Source organism: Cricetulus griseus, chromosome 7 (assembly GCF_003668045.3).
Source record: "Cricetulus griseus strain 17A/GY chromosome 7, alternate assembly CriGri-PICRH-1.0, whole genome shotgun sequence".
In the NCBI taxonomy this organism is placed as follows: domain Eukaryota; kingdom Metazoa; phylum Chordata; class Mammalia; order Rodentia; family Cricetidae; genus Cricetulus; species Cricetulus griseus.
This window is the reverse complement of record NC_048600.1, coordinates 113,679,519-113,704,372: the sequence shown is the minus strand read 5'-3', so window position 1 is coordinate 113,704,372 and position 24,854 is coordinate 113,679,519. Positions and strand designations below refer to the sequence as shown.

Here is a 24,854-nt window from a genome sequence, read left to right as displayed (position 1 = left end):
GTTGGGTTTCTGGCCAGAGGGCTGTAGTGTCTCCAGTAGGTGCCACACGCCCGGCTGTCACAGGATTGTCAGTCTTTGCCTCGAGGCTGACAACAGGACAATGGCTCCCCAAAATATGACTCTGCTGGCTCCTGGGTAGAAACAGTCTGCTGCTGTTTACCCAGTGCCGCTTTGCCTCCAAGACCCCCTCTTCTTCGCCGAGATTTGCTTAGTCCCTGAGACCCTGTGTGCCACCAGCCTCCCAGTGTGCAGCCATTTTAATGCTACTCTGACTAAAACAGACCGCCCATCATGTTTCCTCTTGACATTTTGGCTGAGGGGTGTCTTTGGAAGTCAAGTGGGGTCTCCTGGCGTACCCACCAGCATTTCCAGATCTCAAACCTCTCCTGCCCTGTGTGTTCACAACCACTCAGCCTCACATACTTGTCTCATTCTATCTGCTCAGGTATGAAGCGGCCACTGAGCCCATCCCCCTCAAGTGAAAAGGAGCCCCCCACAACTGCAGCATCTGAGTGTCCCCCTCACTCTCCAGAATCATCGAAGCCTAAGCGGGAAAGGAAGCAACCTTCCTACACACTCTGCGATGTCTGCAACATCCAGCTGAACTCTGCTGCCCAGGCCCAGGTGCATTGTGGGGGACGCGCCCACCAGCGGAGGCTTCGGCAGCTCAGCCTGGGCAAGACCTCCACAGGGCCAGGTTAGTGTGGAGTGGCGCTGAGCTTAACACCCCTTCTATAATCTGGGTCTCTTTAAGGGATCCTGGGTCTGATACTGTCAGGTTTTATTTACAGAGCTGAGGTTGTAGCTCGGTGGCATGGCGCCTACCCCGAATGTGGTGTGGGTTCAGCCCCGCAAAAACCAAAGAAAGTTGAAAGTTTTGTTTTGCTTCTGGACAGCTTTCCACGGGATCTCAGGGGATGTGAGAGTCTTGAAGTCTCCTCTTGAGGTCTCTTCAGTTCTAGAAGCTCTCCCTGTGGGTGGTGAGGACATTCATAGCATTTCTTTAGTCTGGAGCATCAGGCAGGGACAGTCTCTCAGACAACCACCTCACTTTCAGAGTGTTCCAGACTCCTGCTTTTCTGGCTGGGGTCAGCACGGTGCACAGCACTGCAGCCAAGGAACAACAGGAGCTGCTCTTCCCGTGGCAGCTGGACTCCCAGCCGGGATTTCTGCCTCTCCCTGGCTGGGGTGACTTTGTAGGGGTTTAGCTGCCAATGCTGGAGGGGCAGCTGGCTGCCATGCAGTGTTCTGGGGGAGATGGGTGAATGCTTCTGTGAGAGTGATGCCTGCTGACAGGCACATGGGGGTCACAAGCTGCAGGCTGGCAGGGAAGACAGATCCACACACAGGCCTAGGAGGGAGAGGCAGGGGGCATTGGTACCCCAGATCCTGGGGATGCCTTGGAGAAACCCACCTTGCAGCCCAGCTGGGTGGTTTTGCCAGAGGCTACCTTGAACCTTGAAAGTTCCTAATCATTGGGTGACATTTATACAGTGCCCCTTTAGCAAGATGGGAGTTGAGACACGCCTCCAGGCCACAAAGGCCTTGGAGGAAGAGGCTGATGAGCGTGACAGGTGAGGGACATTTCAGGCAGAGGTCGTATCCACAGTGAGTGACAGGAAGACTGTGGTAGTGGGGATTAACTCCTCCAAGTAGGCACTTAGAGTTGGACTCCCAAGGCTGTGACTGAGCAATTGGATGGACCCATATTTCTGGAGCATGTAGGACTGGGGTTCAAAGGTCATTCATTTAAGCTGGGTGGGTGTGCACATCTGGAATCAGGATGCTGAAGCAAGATGGATGTAAATCCAAGGCCAGCCTGAATTACATAGCAAGATTGTCTTTTTAAAAGTCATACAATTAGTCATCAAATATTTATTCATCAAATATGTGTACTTATCTGTGGAGGTTCAAGCTGCTGTTCAGAGAACTCGCTTTTTTGTTGTTGTTCAAGACAGAGTTTTCTCTGTGTAGCCCTGGCTGTCCTGGAACTTGCTTTGTAGACCAGGCTGGACTTTAACTCAGAGATCTGCCTGCCTCTGTTTCCTTAGTGCTGGGATTAAAGGTGTACATCATCACCACCCAGTTTTAGGTGAGGGGCTCACATTTTTAAGACTTTCAAATCTGAGAAGAAGAAGAAGAAGAAGAAGAAGAAGAAGAAGAAGAAGAAGAAGAAGAAGAAGAAGAAGAAGAAGAAGAAAGCTGTCTAAATCATTCTACATAAAGATGAATTTATTCTCAGGTAGTAGTAGGCCTTGTAGAGGTGAGTGAAAAAAGTGTCAAGAGAACCCAGGAGAAAGCCAAGTCTGTTGACACAGGCCAGTAATCCCAGTTATTTGAAAGGCAGAGGCAAGAGGATCTCAAGTTCAAGGCTAGCCTGCACTAGAGGGTGAGTTCGAAGACAGCCTGGGCAACTTAGTGAGATCCTGTCTCCATATTAAAGTAATGAAGGTTCAGAGGTAGAGCACTTGCCTAGCCTGCATTAGGCTATGAGTCCAATCCCTGGGTACCAGAGGAAAAGAAGAAAAGGGGCCAGGGGAAGATACTAGAGAAGGGAACAGTGAGTGAGCTGATGTGGGAAGCTCAAAAGCCATGACACCGATGTTGGTTCCTGGAGGTGAAAGGGTCTCACAGGCAGAATCACAGTTAGAGCTGGTACAGGCACCAAGAGCTCCTGGCCTTGCTGGGCAGTGGCCGGTGGAGCCTTGTGCAGGGTACAGGCTGAGCTTGGTTGAGGTAAGCTGGTAACCCCCACAGGGGTCTTCCTACCAGGTTAGCTTTGGCCTTTGATTCAGAGGTGACAGGCTTCACAGCAGCATTGTGACATCTTTCAGATGTCTCCAGAGAAGGATAAGAATGAGACATAGAGATACACGGCCAAGAAAGAAATGGAGTAGGAAAACAGTTTCTGTAGGCTTTTGTGTAGGAGAACTATCAAGGTTTGGTGACCGATGGGCTTTAGGGAGCAAGGGAAAGGGAGGAGGCATGGATGACTTCAGCTAGGCAGGCTCTTGGGGAGGGGAGAGTAGGGCAGTTCAAGTCATTAGAAAGAGGAACCAAAAGGAGAAGAGAGCCTGTGTTGGTGGGGATGGTTTGGGGAATCTCAAAATTAAAAGTCACCAATAAATGGATGCCTAGCACCCCACTCCAGACTGTTAAATTTTAGGCCAGTTAAGTCACCAAGTATCCAGGGTGTGTCAAGAAATCAGAGGCCCTAGGCAGACCCAATGCAAGATGCTGAGATACCCTCAGAGGGATGCTTGGTGCCTACCCTTGGGCACTTACAGCTGGGCAGGGGAAGCAGATATGGGACCAGACCTTCCCATTGGCCATGCTAAGAGGCATGACCAGCATCTTGGGAATCAAAGGGAATGATAGCTATGCTAGGGCCAGGACTGAGGCCTCGGATTTCTAGTAACCCTGTTTTTTGGAAGCTCCAGTGGTTAACTCTGGGCCTTCACTGGGCCTTGGCCTTAGGTATGTCTCCCTGAATAGGCAGATGCTAGCTAGCTGCTGCCCAAAGCGGAAGTCAGATGGGACAAGAAAAGCCATAGGGCTTTCAGTCCTGCTGAAAACGGGTTCTAGCCTGGTATAGGACCAGACTGGGGCTGCTGGAGCTCCCTAGGGACATAGAGAAGTCCCCCCTAGTTCAGGGAAGATGGAGTGGGGGCAGTCTGCAAGGAGCCCTCAACAAGCTGCTAAATTCCTCACACCCACGGTCTGAGATGCCACACAGGGAGGCGAGGGCCTTGTCTCTAGTAGCCACAGCTGTCACTTTGATTAGGGTCCTCTGGGGCTAAAGGCTTCCCTAGTGACAGGCAGGCAGTGAAGCCAGGAAGTTCTTCTGCTCACCTTCCTGAGGTGGTGTGTAAGGGGAGCTATAAAGGTGGGTGTGGGGCTGGAGAGATGGCTCAGAGGTTAAGAGCACCGACTGCTCTTCCAGAGGTCCTGAGTTCAAGTCCCAGCAACCACATGGTGGCTCACAGCCATCCGTTATGAGATCTGGTGCCCTCTTCTGGTGTGCAGATATACATGGAAGCAGAATGTTGTATACATATTAAATAAATAAATAAATCTTAAAAAAAAAGGTGGGTGTGGCCTTTCCCTCCTCAGGCTTCCTCCCTGGCTCAGGTCAGAGGCTTCCTTTCTTAGGTCTCACAGCCAAACCTGGGTTACACATCTCCATCTCCACCTCTTGCTACTCCCCACAAGACTCCATATCTGTCGCCTCACCTGTCTACCACCCAGGAAGCCCTTTCAGTCTGTAGGAATATGTCCTGGGCTATCCTTTACTCCCTCACCCTGCTCTCAGGGGAGAGGGATGTGGGCACCAGGAACCTCCAGGAGTGAGGCTGAAGCTAGTAACCCTACTCACCATGCAGAGACACCACCCTAAACCACTTGAATCATTCTTCAACATCTGCAGACACACAGGTGTAGGTGCAACTTCCTGGCTTGCATCCGGATGTTGGTGCAGCACAGTGAGTTGGGATACCTACATGAGGAGCTGTGGCCTTCCACTGCTTGATAGAGCATTACTATAGAGCCAAACTGCTCACAAAGCAGGTAGACACCCAGCAGGTAGCCCCCAATCCCGACCCAGTGGATGGATGCTCAGTTGGAGCTCTCTCTACACACGGGATTATGGGGTCTCAGAGAGAACAGCATACCCATATCTCACACTCTTACCTTGCTGAAGAGAGTGGCCAATACGTGCCATGGTGGCATATGCCTGTTGTCCCAACACTTGGGAGGCAAGGATAAGAGGGTTACCAAGAGTTCAAAGCCTGGTAGATGCAGATAGAGAGCTTCAGGCTAGCCAGGGCTATATAGTAAAAACCTTGTTGAGAGACAAAGAGAGGGAGACAGAGACAGAGCAAGACACACACACACACACACACACACACACACACAACACACACACACACACAGAGAGAGAGAGAGAGAGGGAGAGAGAGAGAGAGAGAGATCGCACCATGGTGTTTGAGAATGGGAAAGGGGTTGGCCTGAGAAAGTAGGGCCAGCAAGATGATTATTCAGGTGCTAAGACCTCAGGCCACACCTCTGTTCTGTGTTTCCTTGACTTAAAGTGGCAACCAGGCCAAGCATTATGGTCATACATGCCTTTAATTCCAGCACTCAGGAGGCAGAGGCAGGTGAATCTCTCTGTGAGTTCAAGGCCAGCCTGGTCTAGGACAGCTAGGGCTACATAGTGAGACCTTGTCTAAAATAAATAAATAAAAGAAATAAAAAAAGAGGAGGGAGGAGGGAGGGAGGGAGGGAGGGAGGGAGGGGCAAGGAAGGAGAACCGCCAGCCAGCCGTCTCCTGCCCTTCTAGATGGCTAATGAATGGTAACTTCCTAAAGCCAGCCACTTCCTCTCTGACTCTGGATACAGTTAATGGCACTGTCTAATGTAGGATGAGCCCAGGCCTTTTCCCTCATCATCCACCGGGCACATTGTAACAGAAACCTGAAGGAGCAGGAAGGAACTTCAGAAATGCCTTACGCTCTGGCTTTCTGAAGTGGCTAGAGGACCCTGGAGGGAGGATGTGAGATAGACACTGGGAGGGACAGGCAGACAGAGACCAGATTAAGACAAAGATGACTGCAGTTATGGCAGCCATGGCGCTCCCTGCCCCTCACAACACGCTGGAGCTCCCCCAACCCTCTTTCTCCTCTCCAACTTTGATCTTTGAAGCCTCTGGCTGTACCCTGAGCTCTGGAAATCAAAGACGTCATGCGTCATGGTCATGCTCGAGTCACTGGCTTGATAGCTCCTTACCCACTGTTCCCCACAGATGGATTAATTTCAGTCCCCCCAGGAGGCTCCGGAAGCCCCTCCCCATCTCTCTGGGTTGCATATTCCTCCTCACTGAGGTACTACCCTCCCCATCCCCACCCCCATCTCCAGTCCCACCATCCTGAGGCCTTCAGGTGCAAGCTTCAGAGAAATAACATCTCCCCCCCCATGGCCCTCCCCCCGCCCCGCCCGGACCACTGAGCACAGCCAGTGACTCCTACTGCATCCTCCTTTGGTGACAGGTGACAGAAATGTCCTACATTCTCCCAAGACAGCCAAAACATCTTCCCTCAGGTGAGATCTGCTCTCCTCCCCCCCCCCCCCCAGGCCACCCAGAGAGACAGGCTGTCTGGGTAGAGAATTAGGGGCTTAGCTTAGATCTCTGCCTGGAAGAAGACAGAACTTCCGTGAGTCTGGGTGGGTTCATTAACTCTGGGCTTGAATTTCTTTTCTTTCCCCACACAAACAGCTCCTTCCCCTCAGAGCCCCTTCCTAACAAAAAGCAGCAGCGGAGGTCAGATCTTCCCTAGGCTTGCTTTGTGTGGCAGGTATTGGCTACCCTGAGATTACTAGTTTTCATCTGGTCATTGTTTTGATGGAGACAGGGTACTAATGGGTACCCCGCTCCCCTACACTGGGCACAGGCGGGGTTTGGAATTTGAGACTGGATCCCAGCTATGGTTTTCCAACACTCCCACCCCAACCCCCCTCCACCCCACTGCCACCACCATCCCCCCCCCACCACCACCCCCCCACACACACACACTCGCACACAGCCACCAGGTGCTCAGATGAGTAGAGAGCCAGCTGTCAGCACCTGGAGGGGGAGGAAGGAGTGGCGGTAGAGAGGAGGGATGGGAACCCCGGTCAGCCAGGTGTCAGAAGCCCTAGCTGATCTGGCAGACTACTCCCCACTTCCTTCCTGACATTGCAGAGGTAACAGATTTAAGGGGCTACCCTGAGCTCCCTCCCTACCTCAGTGGTAACCCTCTGTGACACTTCTCTGAACCCATTTTCCCTTCACTAAAAGCAGGTAAATATAAGATGTTGGCCAAGAGAGGAAGAATTGGCCTGAAGAGGGGCTTTAGCAAGCCCAGGAGCAGGCGAGCCTTCCGGCAGTGCAGGGGTGGAGACGTGAGGCAGGGGTGGGGGTAGTACCTCTGCCCCTGGAGGTTTCTGTGGACAAAGTCAGCCTTTTGTTTCAGCACAAGAGGCACAGGGCAGGGACCCTGGGGCACAGGAGGGGGGTGAGTAGGATGCACTCCGCTCTCTCCACTGTCCCTGGTTTCCACGTTCCCGCACACTCTCGCTGTCTGCCCCTCTGCTCGGTCCCCCATGGTTGAGACTCAGAAATCAGGGAGTGGGCACTCCTTTTCTGGCAAAGGGGAACAGGGCTTTCCAGCCTAACTGGGAGTCCCTCCCTCAAGCCCTCCCCTCCTGTCCCTCACGTCCCCCTTCCCTCTGTCACTCTGGCTGGATTTCATTTGCTCCTGCTCTGCCTCTGCCCTGTGGTGTCTCCAAAGGCTGAGAATGCTCTTGGGTGAGTGCTGAGATCGCCTGAGCTGGGGAGTGGGGACCAGGCTCAGAGGCTTCCAGGAAAGGGTGGTCGCCCCCCCACCTACCCTGCCCCCTCCTGTTGGCCCCTGCTTGGGACCCAAAGTCAGTAGACTCCCCTGCCTTCCCCCAGTCCTATCTAGCCTGGACTGTGGCTGAGAACATAGGATAAAGAAGAGGAGGGGACAGCTGGCTTGAGGACTCAAGGGTGCTGCATGTCTGGGTAAATGTGTGCTGGGAACCTGAGCTGCAGACTCCTATAGGAAATCTCACCTATAGGAAATCTCCTCTGAGGGCCAAGGGAGGGGATGGATGGGGCTGAAGAGCTATTACCTCCTCTGTGGAGAGAGACAGAGAAGACAAGATGAGGGCAGAAAGCTCCTAGCTGAGAGACAGACAGTACCAGTACCCCCACACCCCCTCACACCCCTCTTTACCTGTGTCTCTACCCACTGCTTGCCTCCCCACATAGGGTCTTATCAGGCCTTTGTCCTTGTTTCTCTCCTCCACTGCCTCCCCCTCCCCTGTTCCCACAAACTCTTGCTGCCACCAGGCTGGTTTTGAACTTACTCTGTAGCCTAGGATGGCTTTAAACCACTACACCTGACTTGCAAAGCATTTTTTTGAGGGCAACAGCTTTCAAAGGTTTCTGGAAACTTCTTCCAGGGACAAGGGTCTGGAGGCAGTGGGTCTAAGGAGGCATAGTGGAGGTTTCCAGCTGCTGGCCTTTGGAGTTTCTCCATCTTGGACAGCATCTGAAGCATCAGTACTCCAGACATCCCAGAAGTGTGTGTGTGTGATTGAGTGTGTGTGTGTGTGTGTGTGTGAGAGAGAGAGAGAGAGAGAGAGACAGAGACAGAGACAGAGACAGAGACACAGACAGAGACACAGACAGAGACACAGACAGAGAAGTGTTCCGGTGAGTGTGAGGAGGAACCTTGGCCACACTTAGAATCCTTCTGGGGAGTAGAGTGGGCAAGTGTTGGGTCTCAGTTCAATCTGCAGCCCCCCATTGCCAGTCTTCACCCTCACCCCACTTTGGCCCTCCCTCCGAATCCCATTTTTCTTTGCAGATTAAAAAGATTATTAGCATATACTAATTATACATACTAATGGGTTTCATTGTGACATTTTCGTACTTGCAATATACTGTGTGTTGATTGTTTTCCCATCATCCCCACCCCCTTGTCTGCTGTCTACTCCTGCTGATCCTGTTCCTCTTCCCAAATAACCCCCCTTCTACTTCCACTTTCTGTTGTTCTTTTCTTTCTTTGTGAGTTTCATTAAGGTTGCTTGCTGGAGCATGCGTATAGGAGAGGTTGTTTACAGAACTGTGGATGCCTTACCCATGGCTACAAATGCCTCTCCCTCCCCTAGGAAGTACTAACTGCTTGTAGACAACCCCCCCCCCGCCCCCAGAGGTGCAGGACCCCATGAGCGCTCGCTCTGAGTTTTTATCTTGTCTATGAATATAGAAATGCCATCGTTACTTTATACGCGCATGTGCATGCCTCTGGGAGGTCTCTACCTATGACCCCGTGGCTCAGAGTGAAGAGAGAGGAAAAGGGAACCGTTTGGTCGTGTGATCTTATGGGTCAGATGCTTCTGATTTTTGTAAGGAAGTGTGAGCATGCACTCCTCCTGGGTATCCATCTCAGTGTGCTTGCATTTTTCTTTGCAAAGACTTGCGCCCGCTCAGCTCATGCTGATGGTTTCCAGTGATCTAGAGACGTCTGTAAGGGTCTGTGCCCACTGATCTGTTGATCATGCTCATTTGTGTGTTCATGCAGGCTCATATGGGCTCCTGAGGGGGTGTGTGTCATTGCGTGAGCATCATGTACTAGACATTAGACTTGGTTTCACCACTGGGAGATGTATGTACCCCTGTGCCTGGCATCTATGTAGCACTCTCTGTGTGGGTGCCTGTGGTTTCCTTGGACCCTTTCTGTTGAGTGGCAATCAGGGTGATGTTATTCCATAAGATGCCTGCTCTCCTGCCCCTGAAGTCTGATGAAAACCCCCCAGGGTCTAAAGACTGCTGTCTGGGACAGTGACAATATGACCTTCACCTTCCCAGGTTCCACATACAATCTTTAATTGAAAACAATCTTTAATTGAAATCTTAGTGTTTTCATTTTAGTGTGTTTGTTTTACCCTGCTGCAGGATGAGTGGGACAGTTGGGTTCTAGGAATATAGGAAGGATCTGTCACCTGATCTTTGTCTTGCATTTGTCTCCCTTTCTCCCATCTTTTGGGTGGTAGGCAGGATAAAATGTTGGAATCGCAGGCTATAGGAAGGAAAAAATGAAGAAGGAAGTTATTTTAACCCCCTAGCAAGTGCCCAAGGTTGATCTGCGTGTGTGTGTGTGTGTGTGTGTGTGTGTGTGTGTGTGTGTGTGTGCGCGTGCGCGCGCGCGTGCGTGCGCACGCGCACACACACACACTCAGATTGCTTTTTAAAATTCTTTCTCCAGATTTTTTGACACATGTTTAGAAGTCAGGTCCTATTGCCCTTCCCAGGTTCACACATGAAGTTATTGGCCTGGGGATGTGACTCAGCTTGTAGAGCGCTTGCCTAACATGCAGGGAGACCTGGTGTTGAGCTCCAGCATGCATAGAGATGGATAGATGGGTGTAGTGGACACATCTGTAATCAGGGACTAGAGGTAGGAGAATAAGTAGTTCAAGGTCACCCTTTTTGTAGTGTGCTTGAGGCCAGCTTGGTCTAAGCGTGAGACCCTGTCTCAAAGAGAGAAAAAGAAAAAAGAAACTGGTTGTCTTTCTTTCCTGCCCTTGGGGAACTTGCAGGAGGGAAGGAAAACATGGAGGGAAGTGGTGTGAAGCAACAGAACCAGAAACCTGTACAGGGTGGGCTGGAGGGAACAGGCAGGGGCAGTGATGGAAAGTGGTGGGACTTCCTGGGTAAAGGCATTCATTGCAGACACAGAGGGCTCCTGCACATAGGGAATTGCCTCAGACGGGAGGCCAGATGCCAGCCCAGCTGTGGGGACTGGGGTAGCAGAGGGGATGTCTGAGATGTCTCAAGAAGTATGTGGGAGTCTGATCAAGGAGAGAAGAATGGGAATTCTAGGCTCAGGGGAAAGTTATGGGGGACGGGAGGGGAGGGAAGGGGAGGGAGGGGGGAGGAGGGGAGGGGAGAGTGCCTAGAGTGTTGGGGGACCTGGGTTCAATCTCCAGAGAGACAGAGCTGGAGAGAGAGACAGAGAGATAGAGAGATGGGACACAGTAACAACTTCAGCAGCTTTATGAAATATTGTCTTTTGGAGGTGGCTGGGCAGACAGGAATACTAAGAACAGAAATGTACAGAGGCTAGGGAAGCCTTGGCTCTTGGCAAGGTGCTTGACTTAAGTTGTAAGGGCCCACTGAAGAGACAAAAGCCAGGGAGCCCCACAGCTGGATGGGCTGAGCTGGCCATGCTCTGACTGTAGGGGAACAGTGCAGAATCAGAGGCTCCTTCAGGGACCAGTGCAAGAGGGTGAGAGCCTGTCCTGGCCTAGGCAGGGCTTCTGGGATGAGAGGCCGTGCAGCCTACCATTTGCAGTGTGGCATACGGCAGCAGGAAGATGAGTGTTCTGACTGTATCAAAGCTGCTTGCTGCTTGAAAAACCTTAGGGAGTGTCTTAATCCAGTGTCTCGGTTTCCCCACCCACAGACAGTAATAATCTTGGTCTCCTTGGGGAATCATGTAGGTCTTAACCCAGGGCCTGGCTCAGTTTCCACTGTAGTTGCCGCTGCTGCTGCAAGAAGAAGCTAATGTTGAAACATGGCAAAGCCGGGAATGCCATCACACAGGGCACAGACACTTCCAACAGCATGCCCTGCTGTGTCATGTCACCGCAGGAGCTCCCCACCAGGCTCTGGCACTCAACCAGGGTCAGCCCACTCTGGAAGGCCCTGCTGAGGGTGAAGGGACTTACCACAGCCTGACAACCACTCCCACCTCCAGGGCCATCAAGGTGGAGGCAGACCTGTGCTGTGCTGACCACTGTACCAAATGGCCAAAGAGGATGTGTTTGATAACCCATGTTCTGCCCTGTTTGAGCTGCAGAGGTCCAACCTGTGTCAGGCACTGCTGGGCACAGAGCATGGCGAATACTACAGCCCCAGGAGGGTGAGGGGCATGCAGGTGGGTGGCTGCCAGAGGTAAGGGGAGGACTAAGGTGGAGGAAGGGAGGCACTGAGCCATCTGGGAAGAGCTCCAGTATGCCAGGGCCCTGGATAGGAAGGAACCAATGTACTTCATTCAAACCTCCACTAAGTCAAATCTTCACCAAGGGCTGCCTACATGCCTGGCACTGGGTCAGTCACATTGAGTACAACAGTGAAGAAGCCAGACCTGGGCCCTGTCACTGGGTGAACATAGTCACACTTCTCACTCCCTGAGCCAGAGGTTGTAAATCGATGATCTGATGTAATGATAACTCTTTCCGCCAGCCACCTGAGTTCCGCCGCCAGGTTACAATGCTGCTGGCCAATGACTAAGATTTCTTATTTGCTAGCTCTGTCTTAAGTATCAACCATAACCATTAATCTATATATTTTATAAAGACTTATCTTTTTTTAAAAAGATTTTATTTATTATGTATACAGTCGTTGGCCTGCACCCAAGCAGAGGGCACCAGATCTCACTCAAGGTGGTTGTAAGCCACCATGTGGTTGCTGGGAATTGAACTCAGGACCTCTGGAAGAACAGTCAGTGCTCTTAACCACTGAGCCATCTCTCCAGCCCTATAAAGACTTATCGAGGATGCCAGCGGCATGCATCCTCTCTTTCCCAGTATCACATGGCAAACATATATACAGAAGGACTTCCCCCATCAATCTGGGGCCCTGATTGACTTATTGTTGGGTTTGATGAGTTTTCACTGCACTTTTGAAACCCTCAATTTATTTTCAATTTTAAAAATTTAGCTAGGTGCTGGGTTGCGGTGGTACATGCCTTTAATTCCAGCACTTGGGAGGCAGAGGCAGGCAGATCTTTGTGAGTTCGAGACCAGCCTGGTCTACAAGAGCTAGTTCCAGGACAGGCTCCAAAGCTACACAGAGAAAACCTGTCTCACAAAAACAAAAGCAAAACAAATAAACAAAAAAGTAGTTCAAGGTTATCTTTAGCTACACAGTGAACTTGAGGCCAGCCTGTATACATTAAAAAAAAAAAAAAAATCCGGAGATGGTAAAGATCTGGCTTTGTGATATCTGCTGGAAAAGAAAGTCTTCCTGCTTCCCGGCCAGGGCAGATCCTGAACTCTCCATAAATTTTCCACTTTTACCCTGACCCCGCTTCAAGCTATAAACCACCCATGTGGCCCCTAGAGTTGTGAATCCTACAGCTCTGCCTAGGTTCAGCTGTGTGAGTCCTGGGGTAGGGGGTTGGATTCATTCTACAGAGACAAACAGCACGTAGCTGGGACCCTTGAGATGGCCAGGAATTGCTAGTGAGTATGCCTATTAGTGAGCCCCTAAGCATCAGCTAAAGGGAGAGCCCCGCCCCTGCAGAAATAAGGCCGAGTGGGGCAAGACTGCAAAGAAGAACACCAGAAAAGCAAAGCAACAACAATCCACCCATCTTAGCATTCTTTATGGTTTGCAAATCACTTTACATTCATAAATGCAATAACAAAGATTGACACGTATAGCTCACAGTAGCCTTTTAGAGCTGAGAAAGCTGGAGCTGAGAAGACAGGTAAAGTACCTTGACTGGGGTAGCACAGCTGATAAATGGCAAGAGTCTGTCTGGCCCCAAGCTGCGCTCTTCCAACAACCCTGCATTGCCCTCTTGCCCACCCCTACTGCCACCACCCACTACCCCCAGCCTGGAGGACAAGCCTAACTCTGTCCTTCCTTTCTTCTCCCTGGCTGTCCCAGGTACCATTGCCAGTGTCTTGCACACAGAGGCCTGCAGCACCCGAAGGCACTCCCAGATGTGGGGCTGGTATTAGAAGAGACCAGGATTTGGGCAGAATCCGTACTCTGTCCCTGTTTGCCACTTCGGTGTCCCCATGTGATGGCCAGCCTGCTTCCACTTACTTAGGCAGTGTGGAGCTACAGGAGGGCGAGGCTATCGCTGGCAGTTCCTGTATAGCCTACAAGTTTTTGGCATATCTGTACCCAAACTGGCATGGCTCAGTTCAAGCCTTCCCAGTGACGTACTGGGGTATGTTAGCCTGCAGCTCAGAGCCTCTTGCCCTCTGCTCACGGTCTGACATCTGGGTGAATATCAGAGCATATTAGATGCATATTCTGTCTGCATGATCCCAGTTCCCACATACCCCTGGGCTCCTTGCAGCTATTGACTTGGCAGGTTTATTGGTCAGTTTATTGGTCCTTTGCGTAGCCTGTTGTAGAAATAGTGGCTGAGGCCTGGCCTTGCCTGGTGAGCACCTTGGTGCTCCGGTTTCCAGTTTATCTTCGGAGCCTTCATCCGCTACTCTACACCCTCTCTGCCTTCGGTGCAGAAGCTTGCCCTGGTCCTGCAGTACAAAGGAGCCGAACCTGGTCTTGCAGCCGGTAGTGATGGCAGCTGCAGCTTCGCAGCTTCGCTGGGAGTTCAGCGCGTCTCCAGAGCTTCCTGCTGGAGCTAGCGATCTCTCCGCCCGACCCCAACTGGGGTGGCGACCGCGGTGTGGAGCTGCTGGGCTACCCAGAGGCTTCGCCGCAAGGCTTGGAGAGCCTCCAGGAAGCTTTCCTGGATTCTATGCACGAGCACGCTGGGGGTGTCCTTTCCTGAACCCTCGCTGGACGCAGTGGCCGCATTGGCGATGATCTTCGATCCCTGCCCCTACCCTGAGGGGCGGGCACTGGTGCACCAGCGCACTGGGCGAGTTCTTCAAGTGCATGGTGGCCAGCCGCCGTGGGGCGCCTTTGCCCGCTGGCCCTGCATCAAGCTGGCGTGTGCGCTTCCCGAGCTGCACCAGCTATTTCCTGACTTCGACTCCCTAGCCTTGGTGCTGCCCGCGCGGGGCTGCTGAACAAGGTGGGCTGCAGCCTCAAGCTGCGGTGGTGGCACCCCGCCCCCCCCGCATGAGTTTGATTTTGCACTGGCCGTGGAGTTCTTAGAAAGCAGATGGGGGAGGGACTCCTGGGGTGCCTCCCCTTAGCCGGCAGCAGTGGAAACTGAAGGGAGCTCAGACACACTTTTTTTTTTTTTTTTTTTTTTTTTTTTTTTTTTTTTTTTTTTTTGCCTACAGATCTGTGTGAGGGTGCCAGGTGCCATGTGGGTGCTGGAAATTGAACTCAGGTCCTCTGGCAGTCAGTGCTCTTAACCACTGAGCCATCTCTCCAGCCCCGCTCAGACACATTCTTTTTCTTTTTTTTATGTATACAACGTTCTGCTTCCATGTATATCTGCACACCAGAAGGCAGCACCAGATCTCATAACGGATGGTTGTGAGCCACCATGTGGTTGCTGGGAATTGAACTCCGGAACTCTGGAACAGCAGTCAGTGCTCTTAACCTCCCAGCCAGCGCCAGCCCCCACCCCCACCCCCAGACACACTCTTAACCATACTACACTCAAGCTGACCTACTGTGTTGTACTCTGCTCTTCACCAAACCTGTCTATGAGGAATGGGGAGCCTGCGCAACTGGTAGTGGTGCTACCTAGGTTCTGGACAGTTCCGGTCCCTTCTGACCTTTCAGAGTTTGCTTTTTCTCTGTTGGACCCTCTCCTCGGGTTTCGGTTGGAGGAAAGAAGGTTGGGCTTTAGGAACTGGAGAAACAGGTGAAGAAGAAGGGGTCCCCGAGAATTCCCTCGTCCCATGCTTTACAGCGTCTCTTTTCTTAAGAGATTGTAAACTGGATGCCAATGCTTGTTCTGACCCACAGCTCGGTGCTATCTGCGCACAAACTAATAGGTCAAGTGCATAATGATTCCAGAGAGGCAATGGCGCCCTCCCTCCCTCTCTTCTCCTCCGACCTGCTGCCTGCCGGCTTTTCTGTACTTGACTGTTTATAGACATACATCTACAGATGCTAAATAAACCCATTTTATGTTTCAGAGGGTTAACACCCAAGTATTGAAAAGGACTTCTTCTGGTTTTGCAATTACAGGACCCAAGAAAGTCTCCAATAACCTAGATTGATACCTGCTTTTTTTTTTTTTCTTCCCTTCCTTAAAATCTGGTTTGTTGGTTCCCAGCCCTTTCCTGCCTTTGCTTTACATGGTTAAGACCAAAGACTGCAAAACCACAGTGTTGTTCTTGGGTGTCCTGAGGACTGGTTTGGGGGGGGGTCTCACCAGAACTAGAGACCCAAACTTTGAGAATGCTGTAGGTTTCTTTCTTTTTAATTTTGTGGGGTTTTAACAATTTATTTTATATGTATGGATGAATTCTTTGCCTGCATATATGTATGGGCACCATGTGTGTGCCTGATGACTGCAGAGGTCAGAAGCAGGCATCGGGGCTACTGGAACTGAAGTTACAGTTGTGAGCTACCATGTGGGTCCTGGGACTCAAACCTCGCTAGGTCCTGTAGAAGAATGACCAGTGCTCTTAAGCACTGTGCCATCTCTCTAGGCCCATGCTGTGGGGCTTGTTTTCATTCCTTCTGTGAGTGGTATGGAACCTGAAGTGAGAAGGGACAATTAGTGAGAGGAAGGGGAGCTGGCCTTTCCCTACACTCCCTGAGTTTGGTACTTAGGGATAAAGTGGGAACACAGCAAGCACATCATGCTGTCACCATGGATGTGTGTGCTAACCCTGACTCTGACCCCTCTCTTGGCTGAACTCCCTCTGGGTGTCTGTGAGAGAGGCTCACTCTTCTGTCTAGGAGACTTGAGCTGGAGACTCCTTGACTTCGCTTCTTCAACTTGCTTCAGCTGCAGTTACAAAGAGGGAGCCAGGAGTTCCTGTCCTGGCTGTACAACAGCCTTTCCTTGTGGCAGCAGCGGTGGGAGAGAGAGCCTTCTGGCTCCTCATTTCAGACCCTGCCCTTCTTCCTCCTGCAGCAGGCCCCGCCTCCAGCGCCCCCAGCCCCCTGCTGGCCTCCCTGACCCTGCCCACCCGGCCTCTGCAAACCCCGTTGGACTTCAAGCACTTGCTGGCCTTTCACCTCAATGGCACCACCCCGCTCAGTCTCTTCCCCAACTTCAGCACGGTATGGGCTGGGCAGGAGGGCGGGGGCACATGACGGTGTGGGGGTGGGCAAAGAAGGTGACTCAGCTGACCCTAGGTGCTACCAAATAGGGACCCAGAACCCAGCTGTCTCCTAGCTAGAGATGAAGGTGATGTCATTCCCACCCCACCATCACAACTCCCCAGAGGGGTGTGTGTGTGTGTGTGTGTGTGTGTGTGTGTGTGTGTGTGTGTGTGTGTGATCCAGGTGTCTCTGTGTGCACTTGGCTTGTGTCTTTGATTTGGGGGGTTAAAGATTATTTTATTATTTCTTTATTTAGTTGTGTGTTTGAGTGACTGTATGTATGTATGTTCACATGTGTGGATATACATACCTGTACATGTGCCACAGCCTGAGAGGTCATTACATCATTGCATGCCCTCCCTCTATGATCCCTCCCTGAACCTGAAGCTCCTGTTTTCTCAGTAAGGCTGGAGAACCAGCAAGAACCAGCAATCCTCCTGCCTCTAGCCCTATTGGAGCTGAGGCTACAGACTTGCTAGGGCACCTGGTTGGTTGTGTGGGTGCTGGGATCTGAATGCCAGTCCTCATGATTGCCCAGCAAGTGCTTTTAACTGTTGAATCATCACTCCAGACCTTGAATTATGTCTTTGCCTTGGAACTTGTATCTCTGGAGGTCTGTGTGTTATGGGTGGATGTGAATTTGTATATTGTTTATGAAGACTTTTGTGTGGATGCCTAGACAATTGTGTGTCATATGTGTGCATGTGAATGTAAGGGATTTGGATGTCTTTGTGCCTTCTCTTAGGTGCTGGGTATGTATGAGTTTCAGGTGACTGAGAGTCCATCCGTGTCTGAAAGTGTCTTTCTCCTTGTGAGTCTGTAACTTCCTCTAAACTTGTGTCTGTGTATTTCTGTCTTATGTGCATGCACTCAGTTGTGTGGAGTGTGTGTGTGTGTGTGTGTGTGGTGTAGGAAAAATGTTGGAGTACTCCATGAGGTGTGAGGAACAGCACCCTTTTAGTTCTGAAAATCAAATAAAATCAGGATGAACTCCACTCCATCCCCAAGAGACCCACGTGGCATGCCCTCCCAGTAACCTGTAGGAGTCTCCCTCCCTTTTGTCACCTCCAGGGTTGAACACAGGTCCTGAGAAGTATGACATATTTGGGCATGGGTCTATGGGCTTCAACCCCTACTGTCATTTACAGATGTGTTCATTGCTCAAAGGCAGGTGACACCACTGTTGGCCCACTGCCAAGACCTCCCTCTAAGGTCCTGATACGGATCTGCTCTACCCTGGACACTGGCCAGGTTGGAACCTCTGTTCTCAGGGCAGTTGCTATAGCATGTTCTCCTCTCTGCCTCTGGTTTCTTCCCATGGGAAAATTTGCTAAGTTCCTTTTGACTGAACCAGACAACTTCTAGTTTGAATCCAACAGCCTAGGCCCCTAAAGCACACCATGGTGGTCCTGCCTGTGATGCCTGTGTTCTGGAGAGTAAGGTAGAAGGAATGTGTATTAATAACAACCTGGGCTATACAGTGAGTTAAAGGCCAGCCTGAGCTATGAAGTGAGACTCTGTTTAAAAACAAACAAACAAACAAAAAATCCCAAAACTTAGACCCCTGAGAAAAGACAATAGAAAAAAATGTTGAAGAGGCTTGGACTACAGTTCAGTTGGCAGAGTGCTTGCCTCATTTGCACAATGCTCTGGGTTTGATTCTCAGCACTGCATAAATCAGATGTGATAGCACTTGCCTTTAATCCCAATGCTTAGGAGGTAGAGGCAGGAGGGACAATTTAAGGTTATCCTCAGCTATAAAGTGAGATCAAGACCAGCCTAGACTACTTGAGACTATCTCAAAGACAATTGCCTGATGTTACATACCTGTAATCCAACACATGGAAGCAGAGGCAGGAAGACAGCATCCAAGGCCAGCCTAAACTAGATTAGACCTAGCCTCAAAAAATAGAAAGAAAAAATGTATGAAACTTATAACTAGGAAAAAAAGAAAACACTCAAGTTCACATTCTAAAGGGACAATCCTGCTACTTGCCGTGGGGGGGGAACGCTAAGGCCTCCCAGTGCTGTCCTGCTTGGCCACCCAACTCCCTGACCATGCTTTCACTCTCCTTAGCAGACATCAGACTCTGGACAGTAGGGCTGATGCAGTAGGGCTTCTTGTCCCCACCAGCAGGTCCAGATACAAAACCTGGGTTGGGAAAAAGGAAATCCCACCAAAAGAATCTTTGTCCCTTCCCTGTTGTAGTCTGAGCTCAACTCCTTGTCCCAATACTACGCCCTGTCAAAAAGAGAAGCCAATAACCAAGAACTAAGACCAGAAGGGCAGCAAGAGACACTAAGGTGATCCTGCAAGAGCCAGGTCACCCTGGCCATCCCCTTGTGGCCTGACAAGTTGGGTCTGCCAGGAAGAGGCTGTGCCCTTGTCGGGGTTACAGCCACAGGACAGGAGAGGTCTGGGAGGCTGAGCATGTTTGGAGCTGTACCTTTTCGGAGTATGCAGGAGGAACTAAACCCTATCATTCCCTCTCACAGATGGACCCAGTCCAGAAAGCTGTCATCAGCCACACGTTTGGGGTCCCCTCCCCTCTGAAGAAGAAGCTGTTCATCTCCTGTAACATCTGTCACCTGAGGTTCAACTCAGCGGTGAGGGGGAAGTCACAGAAATGTGGGTGGGAGGGAGCTAGGCCTCTTTCAGCTGTGCTCTGACACCCATCATCTGCTGGCCCCTCCCCTTCTCATATCCCTCCCACTCACATGTAGCATGCTGGGGTTCCATTTTCCTCCCCTCTGCTTCACACCTATCTTTTGGATGTCCCAGAGGCCATAGAGTGAGCGAGCTCCTGGTCTTGACCTGAGATGTTTACAGCATATATTCACCCCAGTGTCTTTGTTGGGGGGGGGATGGAACTTGCTACAGAAACTAGGCTGGCCTCAAGCTCACAGAGATCCACCTGCCACTGCCTCCCGAGTGCTGGTATGAAAGATGTGGACCACCACACCCAGCTCCGGTAAATTTTGATGTTGTTGTCAAGGCAGAATCTTACTATGTAGCTCTAGCAATCCTGGAACTCATTCTGTAGACCAGGATGGCTCAAGCTCACAGAGATCCACCTGCCTCTGTCTCCCGAGTGCTGGATTAAAGGTGTGCGTGACTGCACTTCATCAACTCAATGGACTCCCATGATGCATCTGTGAGAGGTACAGAGGCACAATTACCATCTCCACTTTTCTGAGGAGGACACAATCTCAGAGTGGATAAATAGCTTGCCTGAGGACACAGCTGGGAAATAGCATTGCTAGGATTTGAACCCAGTCTTGGCTGACCCTGAGGTCTGCATACTCCTACTGCAGCCTACCCTGGGAGAGAAGGATCTTTACTGTGGTTTTTGGGTTAGATGTTAAAACCACTGTGGATTGTACTCAAACAGATCGAGGAGGACCGTGGAGGCTTGTCTTTCCCACCTTTGGGAAACAGGAGTTGAGAAACCACAAGTAGAGGCTCCTAGTGAAGCAGGGAGGATGCCAATAGTCCAGCTATAGTCTTCTCTCCAGATGCTTAGGTGACATTTCATTCCACAAAAAGTAGGTAAAGAAAATCATTGGAAGGAGCATGTCTCCATCCCTAGGCCCTCGAAGAATGGCTGGGCCAACTGCAAATGCTCAATAAAAAAAATGAACAATAGGATGAATGTTTTTGGAGTACATAAGCCCAAAATATGAGTACTGCTTTGCTTTCCATATGTGTACCCCTTAACATTCAGGAGCCTCTACTTTGTAAACTGACTTACAATTCATATCCCATTTAACCTGGACAGTCACAAAGCTTAAAGCTGGGCACAGTGGTGCACACCTGTGATGCCAGCACTTAGGAGGCTGAGGTAGGAGGATCATGAGTTTAAAGCCATCCTGGACCACACGATAAGTAGTCCATTTCCAGAATATTCGGTATATACAGACACACACCAAGGGAATCACTTGGTGAATGTCCCTGGGCTCAACCCTTCTAGATCTGGGAATACACAGTAAAAGCAAACAGGGCTGGGGATGCAGTCTAGTGGAGAGCATTCACACACACACACACACACACACACACACACACACACACACACACACACACAGGAAATTCAGTGAGGTGCTGTGACTTACCTAAAGAAGCATAGTTTATAAATGGCTGAGGCTGCCTGTGCTGGAGCACCTATGAGGACACACACTGTAAACCTCAGGACCAGATGCACGTGGTAATGATGGTGACACCGACTTCACCTCTTGTGCCCATGCCTTGTGCCTCTTTAACCCTGCATCCCTCTGGCTTGTCCCTCTGCTCAACCTCACTCCCGGATGAGGCATGTGACCTCCCCTCCGTTTCCCAGAACCAGGCTGAAGCTCATTACAAGGGCCACAGACATGCCAGAAAACTCAAGGCTGTAGAAGCTGCCAAGAGCAAGCAGAAGCCTCGAAACCTGACCCCAAATGGAACAGTGGCGTCTTCAGCCTCACCTCCAGCCAATGGAGGCCCCCGAAGCCCACAGAGCAAAGGTCAGTCCTGAACCCAAGTCCCCGCATCAAGGTTGGCTTCTGACATGGCTTAAGTGACTCTGACTCTCACCATCTTTTTTTCTTTTGTAAAACTCGGGTTGTCTTTGTTGTTGCTGCTGTGTTGTGCTGTTTGTGTGCATGCCTGCATGTGTGTCTGTATGTGTGGATGCCCATGAAACACAGAGGACAAAAGAGGGCAGAGGGTCCCCTGGAACTGGAGTACAAGTGGTTGTGAGAGGCCTTGTGTGGGTGCTAGGGGTCGAACTCCATCTGCTGCAAGAGCTGTAAATACTCTTATCTGCTGAGCCGTCTCTCTAGCCTTTCGCTATCTTTCTTGCTGGGAAATTATTCTGTATATAGGTATGGACAGACTCCTACTGTTCACTGACTTTCCTCAGACTCGGTCTGGATCAGGTAATACGCTGCCTCCAAGCACTCCTCGCCTGAGCTAGGATCCTTCCCAACTACTACCTGTGTTAGTTCCCTAAGCCTGGCAGGACAAATGGCTATGAAGTAGGGGCTGAAACAGTAGAAATGTATTTTCCCCTCAATCCGGAGGTCAGTGTGCTGCAATCAAATGTGGACATGTTTGGTTTTTTTTTCCTGGGGCCAGAGGGAGAAGCCCGTTTCTCAGCTAGTGGGCACCACTGTCCTCCACACTCCTTATAGATCAAGGAAGGAGAATTAAGAGTTCTGGGTCTGCCTGGGCTACACATTGAATCCAAGGCTAGCCTAGGTTCCCTAAGATCCTGTCTCAGAAAATGAAGGATGTGGGGCTGGCTGTGTGGATCAGTGGGTAGAATTTTACATACCACATGGGAAATCCTGAGTTTGATCCCAGCACCAACACAAAACCAGTCATAGTGGTACAAACCTATGATCACAGCACTCAGGAGATGGAGGCAGAATTAGAAGTTCAAGGGCATCCTCAGCTACATAGTGAGTTCATGACCAGAATAAGATACATGAGACCCTGACCAAAAAAAACAAAAACAAAACAAACAACAAAAACTTGCCAATATTCATTATGTGTATGAGTTCACATGTAGTAGTTTTTTTTTTCAATGATGTGTTACTCTAGTGCATGGAAATACCACCATTCTCTTGTGTAATGGACTCTGTGATTTCGTTTTATGCCATTATGAATATTTTATAAGCATTCTAGCACATCTCTCTGGTGACTTTTGCTATTCTTTTTTTTTAATATTTTATTTATTTGTTATGTATACAACATTCTGCTTCCATGTATATCTGCACACCAGAAGAGGGCACCAGATCTCATAAGGGATGGCTGCGAGCCACCATGTGGTTGCTGGGAATTGAACTCAGGACCTCTGGAAGAGCAGTGTTCTTAACCTCTGAGCCATCTCTCCAGCCCCCGACTTCTGCTATTCTGCTCCTTCCAGTTCTATGATTTTTTATATAGGGAAACTGAGGCCCAAGTTTGCCTAGAAAGTTGGTGGGAAGGTGAGGCTAGAATTCAGTGCTGGCTTTCCTTTCATCTGTAGCCTTCACCCTCCCGTTCTATCTCCGTCATCACTGCCAAGCCTCAGGGCTGGAATCTCCCTGTATGTATGTCCCATCTCCTTGCAGATCCTGCATCCCCTCCTCTTGGCCCTTCACTTCAGCTATCACCGACCCCAGACGCATCAGCCAGAGAGCTAGCCCACTCAGACCACTTGGATGCTGCTGCTTCCTCTTCCTCTTCTTCCTCTTCCTGCCCACCCTGCTCCCTGGATCTTGGCACAGAAGCCCAAGGGCCTGAGCCAGGAGAAGTGGCTGTGGGAAGTGGAGTGAATGGGGAAGGCAGGAGCGAAAAGGGGTGCCTCTACTGCCCTACATGTAAAGTGACAGTAAACTCGGCCTCCCAGCTTCAGGCTCACAACACAGGTCAGTGCTTCCGAGGATCCATGTCATTCAGGGCTGGGTGACAGAGGAACCCCGCCCACTGTTACTATGTAGGCATTTCTGGGTCCTTCTCTTGATCCCAAGGGAGGGGGCATTGGGAAGAGAAGTCTCAGCAAACAGAACTGAAGGTTGCTAAGGAGGAGTTATCCTCTTCCATTCCCCTTGGATCAAAACAAAAGGAAGGGACGTTATCCCAGATGCCTGTAAGAAGACCTTCTTTGGGGGATGACTACAGGAAGCCATAGACAAGCCAGAGACGCCGGGAAGGGAAGCCAGAGACGCCGGGAAGGGAAGCCCACGTGGCTGGGGGATATGTGTGTGTGCACAGCAAGGTTTGCAAAGGGCAGCCTTTGGTGCTGTGGCCTCCCTTCCATACCGGCAGGCTGTCTTCTTTCCTTCCAGGAGCTAAGCACCGATGGATGGTGGAAGGCCAACAAGGGGCTCCCCGAAGGGGCCGGGGACGCCCTGTGTCCCGGGTAGGAGCTGGACACAAGACAAAGAGAGTGACAGGAAATCGTGGGGGCCGGCAGGGACCTAGCCCTCCTTTCCACTGTGCTCTCTGCCAGCTCCAGGTCAATTCAGAGACCCAACTCAAGCAGGTAGGAGAAGGGGCCAGAATTGGGTGGGCATCAGAGCAAGGGAGGAAAGGTTGATGCCCACTGATGGATGGGTGTGACAGGGCAATCTGGCTGCCTAGGGCTGCCCCATCTGAGAACCCATCATGTATGCTGAATGTGAGATCTGTGGGTAGAGGAAATCTAGGACAGTCTGGGCAACAAAATAATTTTGGCTTCTGTAGTCTTCCTCATCTCACTCCCATTCTGTCTGTCTGATAGCATATGAGCAGCCGGAGGCACAAAGACCGCCTGGCTGGGAAGCCCCCCAAGCCCTCCAGCCAGCACAGCAAACTGCAGAAACAGGCAGCACTGGCTGTGAGTGTCCTCAAGGTACCTGTCTCTAGGCAACAGTCTACTAGGGAGAGAGTAGGAGGAATGGCCAGCGAAAAGACTTGGGGTGTGGCAGGAAGGTGCTGGTCCTGCAGCTGCCTGGGCAGGAACAGGGTTAGGGTTGGGGTTGGGCTATACCCAGAGGAATTTCCGGTGGGTGGGGTGGGCTACGGCCATAATCTGAGGAGCAAAAGCCAGGGGTGGGTGAGCTTATTCTAGGGACCATCTCTACCTACCCCTCCCAGTGTCCTGGCTCTGCCTGTCCTAAGTGTGCCCATCCGCTGGACAGGAAGACAGGTGGCACAACAAGCCCTCTGGAATGGCTGTTTGGGGGTGGGAAGGAGGTGGTTAGACTTGGAACTCTAAGAGTCACGTCCCTAAGGCAAAAAAGCTCCTGGATGTGGCTCAGGGAGGGGGTGGGCTTCTTGTATCGGAGACCCCGCCCATCTCTCTCTCTCTGTTTTGTAGTCTAAATTGGCCTTGCAGAAGCAACTCACCAAGACACTGGCAGCCCGCTTCCTGCCCAGCCCTCTGCCCACCACAGCTGCTGCCATCTGTGCCCTGCCTGGGCCCCTGGCCCTCCGGCCTGCTGCAACAGCAGCTGCTACCCTCTTCCCAGCTCCTGTCCTGGGCCCAGCTCTGTTCCGTACTCCAGCAGGAGCTGTCCGTCCTACTGCGGGACCCATCCTTTTTGCTCCCTATTAGTGGTCCCAGGCTAGCCACATCCTGTCTTTTCCTGGCAAGCACTTGTCTCCACATCCCGGAGACTACCTTTTGCAGTTTCCAGGTTCCCACACAACCAGGGGGAACTGCTCTTCACTCAGACTGGGGTTTTTCCAGTCCCCTGCGTCTGAGGACCATAACTACCCTCCTTTGCTGGGCCAATCCTGAGCTGCCGGGCATCTATGGCTCCATGAATCCCAAAGCTCTAGGCAAAATCACAGCCCCAGCCACATGGTGCTCTCATACCCCCACCCCAATCA

At 51.2% G+C, this 24,854-nt stretch overlaps 1 protein-coding gene across 4 annotated transcripts; it reads left to right on the top strand.

The window, feature by feature from the left end:
* Window positions 1-447: 447 nt before the first annotated feature.
* On the top strand, window positions 448-24,584 carry Znf385c (zinc finger protein 385C). Of its 4 annotated transcripts, none has more exons than XM_035447287.1 (8): window positions 448-697; window positions 16,329-16,474; window positions 19,013-19,123; window positions 20,851-21,016; window positions 22,610-22,906; window positions 23,327-23,523; window positions 23,761-23,871; window positions 24,340-24,584. In XM_035447287.1, exons 1-8 carry the CDS (start codon window positions 448-450, stop codon window positions 24,574-24,576), a joined length of 1,515 nt encoding a protein of 504 aa, XP_035303178.1. In that variant the 3' UTR covers window positions 24,577-24,584. The 4 variants fall into 4 exon arrangements, with proteins under 4 accessions (XP_035303178.1, XP_035303179.1, XP_035303177.1 ...); XM_035447288.1 differs by having other exon boundaries at window positions 16,326-16,474; window positions 23,761-23,856; XM_035447286.1 differs by having other exon boundaries at window positions 16,326-16,474.
* The last annotated feature ends 270 nt before the right edge of the window (window positions 24,585-24,854 follow it).